Source organism: Phalacrocorax carbo, chromosome 22 (assembly GCF_963921805.1).
Source record: "Phalacrocorax carbo chromosome 22, bPhaCar2.1, whole genome shotgun sequence".
In the NCBI taxonomy this organism is placed as follows: domain Eukaryota; kingdom Metazoa; phylum Chordata; class Aves; order Suliformes; family Phalacrocoracidae; genus Phalacrocorax; species Phalacrocorax carbo.
The window spans coordinates 1,811,414-1,819,495 of record NC_087534.1 but is presented as its reverse complement, the minus strand read 5'-3'; the positions used below and the strand labels follow the sequence as shown (position 1 = coordinate 1,819,495).

General features: G+C 66.8%; 2 protein-coding genes across 2 annotated transcripts; both read right to left on the bottom strand.

Annotated features, from left to right (window-relative positions):
• Window positions 1-2,469: 2,469 nt before the first annotated feature.
• On the bottom strand, window positions 2,470-4,963 carry LOC135316746 (platelet-activating factor receptor-like). The gene is made up of 2 exons (XM_064471215.1): window positions 4,659-4,963; window positions 2,470-3,714 (listed from the first exon to the last, which is right to left on the bottom strand). Exon 2 carries the CDS (start codon window positions 3,703-3,705, stop codon window positions 2,701-2,703), a length of 1,005 nt encoding a protein of 334 aa, XP_064327285.1. The 5' UTR covers window positions 3,706-3,714; window positions 4,659-4,963; the 3' UTR covers window positions 2,470-2,700.
• Window positions 4,964-5,645: 682 nt separating this feature from the next.
• On the bottom strand, window positions 5,646-7,329 carry TMEM35B (transmembrane protein 35B). The gene is made up of 3 exons (XM_064471219.1): window positions 6,682-7,329; window positions 6,203-6,383; window positions 5,646-6,111 (listed from the first exon to the last, which is right to left on the bottom strand). The coding sequence occupies exons 1-3, from the start codon at window positions 6,787-6,789 to the stop codon at window positions 5,981-5,983; spliced, it is 420 nt and encodes a 139-aa protein (XP_064327289.1). The 5' UTR covers window positions 6,790-7,329; the 3' UTR covers window positions 5,646-5,980.
• Window positions 7,330-8,082: the final 753 nt, after the last annotated feature.

The window sequence follows — 8,082 nt, the reverse complement described above, 5'->3', positions numbered from 1 at the left end:
CCGCGAGCGGGGGAGCACAACCGGGACGGGGTGGGGGGGGGAACGGGGGGAGCCGTGGGGCCCACGCGTGGGGCCGGGGAGATGCCGTCGGCGGGACACGCAGCATGGGCTCTGCCCCGCGGCGCTGGGCTGGCACTGGGACGGGTGGTATCCACCCGTGAGCACCCCCGTGGGGCACCCCGGGGTGGCGAGGCACCCCGGTACCCCTCACCCACCCCTACCCGTGGCCACACGGCCTGCCCAGAAAGTGCTGAGGTACCAGGACAGCCCCGGGGTACTGGTGAACCCACATGGGCAGGGGGTGCAGCCCCCGGGGGCCCAGCCTCCCCCTAGCAGACCAGGGACAACCAGCTGCCGCCCACCCAGCCCCTTGCACTGCGCCGTGTAATTTGTTAATAATAATAATTACGGCACACACAGGTTACAAGTGCAGCGGAACAATAACCTGGTTAATGCCTTGCTGCGTGCGGTGGCGGGAGCCGCACCGCAGCACGTGCCCAGCCCCGGCGCTGTGGCGGCCCTGAAGCCCCCCGCCACGGCATGTGGGAACCCCTGCCCGAAGGGGGGGAGGACACAGCCCAGGCAAGCACCTGGAGCGTGTTTTTAAGCAGCCGTGCCCTGGCATTCCATGTCCGCGCCCCAGCACTGTGGTCCTGAGCCAGGCTGGCCGTGTCGCCAGGCAGGGCTGGCCCCGACGGTCGCACCATCAGTCACCCAACGTGGTGGCTGGGGCTGGAGGACACAAGTGTTTCCCTGGGGTGACACGGGGCAGCAGGAGAGCAGCACACTGTGGGGTGGGTCCAAGCCCTGCTCCCAGCACTGCGGCTGTGCGGAGCCACCCCATGTCCGGGCACTCTGCTCAGCAGCCCCATGGCCCCCATCACCACCCTGCCCCCACTGAACAGTCCCTTCCCTGGGATACCCTGCCAGAGCTGGAACTGGGGCTGCCCCCACCCCTGGCATGCAGAGAGGCCCCCCAAAAGTCCTGCTGCACCCTGGGGAGGGGAGCCCCTGCGCCAGCCCTCGCCAGGCCCTGCAGCGCCCTGCATTGCCACCGGCACGGCTGCTCCTGCTGCATGCGGTGCGCGGAGCTCTGCCCACCTCCCTGAGTAGTTATATAAAAGGATTAAAATTTAATATGAACTTCAAAAGGGGAACAACCGGGTGGTCGAGGACAGCTGGGCAAGGGCCACGTGTGGAGCAGAGGCACCCTCGGCAATGTCACAGCTCTACCAAGACGCAGCACCGCGGCACATGGAGACCAACTCCATCTAGCCCAGCCCGTGGGCACGGCTGCATGGAGCCAGAGCAAAGTGCCCGGGCACCACGGGTGCCCTGCGAGCCCACACTGGCTTAACCGTGCCGTGGGCTCCCTGAGTCACAATGGCACATGAATCCCATGGCACATGGAGGCTCCCGTCCCGCTGGGGCCTGGCCTTGCCCCGCAGCTTTGCCTCTCTGCTGGCAGCCAAGCAGCCTTTAATAACCCACTGCCAACAGGCACAGACGGCACCCAACTGTCCCGGTGCCCTGCTGCCACCCTGCCCATGCTGTGCCAGCAGTCCCCACGGCAGCCCATCTCCTCCTGCCTGATGCTGCATGCTTCCTTCCCAGGCACCAGTGGGTTGGAGAGTGCAGGGGGTCGAGACCCCCGGTCAGAGGGCAACTGATGCACCCCGTCCCTCACCACTGTCCCCCTGTCCCTGCGTGCCCCAGAGCCCGCGTGGCTGCACAGCGCCCGCCGCTCCCGTCCGTGCAGCGCCGGGGAGCAGGGCTGTGGTGGCGGCAGGAACGAGTCAGGGCTGGGAAAACACCATCTTCCGCCCACGCAGCCGCCCACGGCCCTGCGCTGGCTCCGCCGCCCCCGCTGTGTGCCGGGGCTCGCCGGGAAGGTGGGTGGCAGGCACCGGGCTGGGGATGCGTTACGCCCACCGTGGCCACCCACCCGTGGGCAGGGCAGGGGATGGGGCAGGGGGGAGCAGGGCCCAGCAGCCCCCAGTGCAGGAGCCACCCCCGCACAGGCTCCTGCTGCAGGAGCAGGGCTGAGCCGTGGCCGGGGATGGGGTGCCAGGGATGGAGGGGTCAGGGGCTGCCCCACACCCAGCCCTGCCCCGGGGCACAGGAGTGGCTCGCGCTGCTCGGTGTGGGGCACTGATACCCACATGCAAAGAGACTGGGGAAGCCTTTGGCTCATTCATTTTTAATCCTGGCTGAGAGCAGGAGGGATGCGGGCGCAAGGCTCGGGCATGCTGCAGGACAGAGCTGCCGACAGGGTCGCAAACACCTCCCCCCAGCAGCTTGGCTCATGCTACAGGTGGTCTTTGATCATGCGTGTCCCCACGGGATGGAGACCCCAGGGAGGCGACAGCAACCCCTGGGCATCCCTCCCTGTCCTGTCTCACCACGTGCCACGGCGGCTCAGCCTCCCCCTGCAGCAGCTCAGCCCCCCCCTCCCAGGCGAGCCGCCCCCCCAGTGCCTGCGAATGCGGAGGGCAGGATCTGTGTGTGAATGGAAACCGTGGGCCCGCGAGTGCGTGGGGACGTGCAGAGAGCAGAGCAGGGGTGGAAGGAGGAGGGGGTTGCATGAAGCCAGAGCTGCCCCCGCACTGCTCCCCATCCCTTGCCTGGCACCAGGGACACCCTCCCACCAGGACTGTGACACCAGGGCAGCCGGGGGGCAGGATCCCAGTGCCCACCCTGCTATGAGGAGGCAAAGGAGGATGCCCGGGCGCTGGGCCCGGGCCCAGTGGGGGCCGGTGGGGAGAGTGGGAGGCACCGGCCGATCTTGCGCAGGGTCCGTCCCAGGTCGGCGCGGAAGCGCCGGATGGAGAAGCAGTAGATGAGGGGGTCGAGGCAGCTGTTGAGGCTGAGCAGGGCCACGCTCAGCATGTGCAGCACGTCCAGGGTGGCGGGGGGCCCGCAAAGCGGCACAGGGGGCTGGCTGTCCACCCAGGGGGCCAGCGTGAGGTGGTAGGGGGCCACGCAGACCACAAAGACCAGCAGCATCCCCAGCACCATGGTGCGCGCCTGCTGCCGGTGGGAGCCTGGTGAGGCGGCGGCAGGCACCGAGAGCGCCCGGGCGATGGAGGCGTAGGTGCCCAGCACCACCAGGAAGGCGGCGGCGAAGAAGCCCACCATGGCGTAGGCGTACGCCCGCTGCCGGCTGTGCTGCTCGAAGCAGGCGGTGGCCCCGGCGCGGGCGGGGAAGGTCTGCCGGGCGGCCAAGGTGGGCACGGCGCAGCCCAGCCCCAGCAGCCAGGCCAGGGCGCAGGCCAGCGCGGCCCCCCGGCGCCCCGTCAGCGGCAGCTCCCGCCGCGCCGCCCGCACCGCGCAGTACCGGTTGAAGCTGATGAGTGCCATGAAGGTGACGGCGCTGTAGGTCGCCAGGTAGTAGGCGGCCCCGGCCAGGCGGCAGGCGGCCTCCGAGAGCAGCCAGTCCCCCCCGGCCAGGTAGTAGGGGATCCAGAGGGGCAGGGTGAGGTTGAAGAGGATGTCGGCCAGCGTGAGGTTGATGAGGTAGATGCGGATGGCCTTCTTCACCTTGCCGCTCTGCAGGAAGACCAGCAAGGCCACCAGGTTGCCTGGCAGCCCCACACACAGCACCAGGCAGTAGACGGCGGGAACCAGCACGAACTGTACTGGGTCGCTGGGCACGCACTCGCCAGGGCGCCCCGCTGGCAGCAGCCCCGGCACCGAGCTGTTCATCCCGGGCTCCTGCAGAGATGGTGGGAGAGTCAGTGGCATGGCCCTGAACACAGCCCTTGGGGACAGGGAAAGGACATTGCCCTGGACAGGACAACCTCTCTGGCTAGTACCTGTGGTAGCTGCTGGGCACTGGAGGCAGAGCCTCCCGTGGGGGTGCCATTGTCTGCTCAGCTTCCAATGGCTCAGGGCAGGAGACGAGGGGCTCCGGGATGCCCTCCCAGCCCAACCCCAGCCACATCCCCCCATGCCACGAGGGAGCCCAGGGGCTGCGGTCAGCCGCCTGGCCAGGGCTCCCCAGGGAGCGGCAGGCGCAGCTGCACCGTGGCCAAGGGGCAGAGCCGTGGCCGGCAGCACCCGGAGGTGTTGCGCCGGCTCCAGCTGGCAGCTGCAGGGCTTAACACCTCCCACAGAGCCGTGTGCTTGCTGGGGCCACCCGGCCCGCTCCCAGCACCCCAAATTGCCCCACAGAGCCCACCCATGGGGAATTCGCCCTCCAGCTCAGTATGCACCAGAGTGGAGAGACCCTGGCATGGGGAGGGGGTGCAAGTATGGGGCTGGCAGCCCCCTGCACTCCCCAGCCCTGCATGAGGCAGTTTTGCCACCCATGGCCATGGAAAACCACATTGTGCTGCAACGGCTGCAGCTATTTCACCTCCCATCACCGCCTGCCCACACCTCGCTGACAGCACTGAGTCACCCAGCGGGTGTTTTCCAGCATGGCAGGGCCGGATTCAGCACATGCAGCACCCAGCACCGGGCCGAGGCATGGAGGGCACAAGCTGCTGAGCCAAGGCCGTTAAGGGCTCATCCTGGTGGGCTTCAGTTGTTCTGCAGAGCCAGTGCAGACCCCCACAGAGCAGCAGCATCTTTGACAGTCCCCCTTTCCCTTTCCTTCCCCCTCCCCGTTTGCATGGGGGATGCTCCATCTCACCCGCACCAAGCTGGTTACTTACCCTACTGGGTCGCGCTGGACTGGCTGCGTCCCCTCTGGCTGCTCCTCACCGTCTGGCCCAGCTGGCCTGGGAGAGACTTTAAGCTCTGGGGGAAGGCAGGGGCTGCCTGATCCCCCCTCTCCCCGTCCCGAGCCTTTGTTGGGGTTAGTGCCTGCCGGATGGCAGCTGGAACGGGGAAAGCACCTGTGTGTGTATGTAATGGGGGATTCCCTGCTGGAGCCATGCTAAGACCCCCAGCCCTGTCTAGGACCATTTCCCCAGGCCCTTCTCCCACCCACGCCAGGATGAAAGCGGCGGAGGGTCAAGTTTCCACACCCGGCAGCTGGGGGAAAAAGGGGGATGCCCCTAAAAGGATCAAAGCTGGAATCTGCCTCCTCCCAGCTCAGTGCTTTTGTTGGCTTCAAGGCTGGATTTAGGGGGAGCAGCACCCCAGGCCCCCCAGGCTCTGTGAGCATTTGACTCACTGCTTTGGGTGGCCTTGCAATTTGTGGATGTTCCTTTGGAACACCAAAGGTGCCACCCCAAGGTGGTTCAGGTCCTGCTGGGGGTACGGGGATGCTGTACTCCCTCTGCTCACCCCGTGATGGCCAGTCTGCCCCCACAGCCATCCCAGCCGCTCTGCTGGGAGATGCACTGGGTTCAGACATGACCTTGGGGTTCATCCCAGGTGGACTGCATTAGCTGTGCCCATCTGGGGTGGCAGAGGGGTCACTGTGGGTACAGGAGCAATATCCCCAAAAAGCACGTGCCTGCCCCCCAAGATGTGCAGCCTGGCACATTGCTGGGTGGCTCTGGGCGGCCAGGGAGCTCCCACCCCCTCCCTGCTGGCCGTCCGCCGCCACACCAGCTGCTGCCAGCTCCTACCTGTCCCCAGTCCTTGTCCCCAGGTGCTGCTCCGGGAGACCAGGGCCTCCAGCCCCAGGATGTCCCCTCAGCCTCCACAGCTCAGCGTGGAGGGAGGCAGGAATAAACAGGGGAGACAAAACATGAAAAACAAGAGGCTTTATTCCAAAATACAAAACCCCTCAGGCGAGCAGAGCGAGCCCCAACCCAGCATGGCCAAATGCTGGGAAGAGCTGGACACCTTGTGCGAATTATCAACGGAGCTGCCGGAGCGGCGGCAGTGCCACAGCCACTGTCCCAAAGCACCACTCTGGGTCCCCGCAGCATGGGGACAACCAGTGCCAGGGTCCCCAGCAGTGGCAGGAGAGGACACACCATGCCTCAGCAGCAAGTTACCCATGGGAAAAGATGCCGTCCCCAAAACTACCATAAGGGCATCGCATCCCGCTGGCTGAGCCGTCCATCCTTCCCGCCTCCGGTCACTCAAACTTGGGCTTGGTGGGGTCCGCGTGCCCACGGATGTTGAGCAGCAGGAGGAGGCCGAGGCAGAGGGTGGCAGGGGTGCACATGGCCAGGGGCTCCCTCAGCACCAGCAGCGTGTAGATGGCACCTGGGCGAGGAGCAGGGAGTGGGAACCGAGGTCCCTCCCTGAGCGTCCCCCAAGACCCCGCGCAGGGCGGCGGGCGCCCGCTTGCTCTCACCGATCATGACGACACTGAGGACGAAGTTGCTGATCTCCTGCAGGAGCTGGGGCCCAAATGCCAGCAGCAGCCCGGCCACAACCTCCACCCAGCCCACCACCTCCAGGTACCAGCCCGGCTCCGGCACGAACCCAAACTCCTTCAGGGGAAAGACCTCGGCAAACCGCACGAACTGCAACTTCTGGGAAGGGTGGGGGGGAGCAGAGCAGCCCTGAGCCCAGGGCTGGGGGGCACAGCCCCTCTGGCAGGGTCTGCCCTGCTCAGCCCTGCACCCCAAGGGGCTCAGGCCCTTCCCTGGAAAGGCTCAGGCCGGCACCCCAACATGCTCAGGCTTGCTCACCCCAAAGGGCTCAGCCCTGCATCCCAACCTTCTCACCCCCGCCAAGGGCTCAGCCCCGCACCCCAGGGGCTCGGCCCCGCACCCCCCGCAGCAGCCCAGCCCCAGCCGCTCGCCCCCCCGCGGCCGTGGCCGCGCTCACCATGTGCCGGTGCAGGTCGGCCGAGAGCTGGTCCGAGAGCTTCACGGCGCCCGTCAGCAGGAAGAAGAGCCCGAGCAGGACGCGGAGGGCGGTGAACGCCGCCGCCATGGCGGGGACGGGCGGGCGGGGACGGGGGCGGATCGCCCAGGCTCGGCCCAGCCCAGCCCAGCCCGGCCCAGCCCTGCTCGGGTTTGCTCCGGCCCGTGCAACCCGCCCGGCTCCCGGTCGCTGGCCCCATCCTGGCAGGGGCAGGGACCCCCCAGCCGTGGGGTGCTGCTGGGGCAAGGGATGCTTCGATCTGCAGTTTCACCCCCGCTGAAGCTGTGATCCGCCCCCCCCGGGCCAGCACCATCCTCCCACCCAACCAGAGCTGGGTGAAAAAGATGTGAAAAAGTGGGAAAACCCCCCAAACCCGCAGCTGGGGCTCTGTGGGTGCCGTGAGCGGGTTGAGCTCCATGCCAGCATCCGCCAAGGGCTGCTGGCTCTGGGATGCGGAGACCCCGGCGCAGGCAGCGGCACAGGCGGGGGTGTCGGCAGCGAGCTGGTTAACGAGGCAGCTGCAGCAAGGATTTTCTTCTGGCACCAGGGAGGCCCGGTTGGGGTGAAGGAGGCGAGTGCCTCCCTCCCCGCGCTCCCCGGGCCTGCGTCACCGCCTGCGCCAGCGCTGCTCGCGGCGTGTCTCGGCCGCTGGCACGTGCAAGGCTCCCGGAAAAGGCAGCCCTGGATTGGCGCGAGCCAGGGCCCAGGGGAGCTGCTGGGGCAATGACGTTATTGCAATTCAAGTGGAAATATCGTTTTAATGCCAATAAATCATGAAAGAGCAGGAGCTGTTTCCCGGGCACCGGGAAGCACCGTGTGGCCCAGGGGGCACCACGGGCCTGGCCCAGCACCGACCTCGGCATGGCCGTGGCACCACGCTGTCACCTTGCAGGGGCCCCCGCGGCTGCCTGGCTTTATGGGGGCACGGCGGTGGCAGCACTATTTTTACACCTGGCAGCGCATCGTTCCCAGGCTCTGCCGGGAAGAGCCGCAGCCAGAGCAGCCAAGAAGCTGCTTGCGCTGACTTGGAGCTTCTCCCTGCTCCGACTCGCAAGCTGAGGAGCGATAAACAGCAACAGGCCAGGGCAGGCTACAGCCCTTCTTGCCTCAGAAAACCCCTTGGGGGGAAAAAGAATTAAAAACAAAGACCAAACCCATCCTGGACAATGGGTTGCGGCAGCTCAGCGCCCTCAGGCCTGCAGCACGGGGTCCCAGCTCCAGCGTTACCGCAGGAAGCATTTGTCACTGCTCCCAGGATTGCTGTGCAAGCCGGGGAGCCGCCCGCCCGCAGAAATCATCCTCCTCCAGCTTAAAAGGAGGCTCCTTTCTCTGGCAGCAGGGTTTTGTCCGTGCCGCACAGCA

Coding starts and splice junctions, on each gene's coding strand:
- LOC135316746 (XM_064471215.1), bottom strand. CDS start 3,705: ATGAACAGCTCGGTGCCGGGGCTGCTGCCAGCGGGGCGCCCTGGCGAG.
- TMEM35B (XM_064471219.1), bottom strand. CDS start 6,789: ATGGCGGCGGCGTTCACCGCCCTCCGCGTCCTGCTCGGGCTCTTCTTC. Junction 6,384..6,681: donor CCGACCTGCACCGGCACATG/GTGAGCGCGGCC, acceptor CACCCTTCCCAG/AAGTTGCAGTTCGTGCGGTT. Junction 6,112..6,202: donor CCTCAGTGTCGTCATGATCG/GTGAGAGCAAGC, acceptor CTCCTCGCCCAG/GTGCCATCTACACGCTGCTG.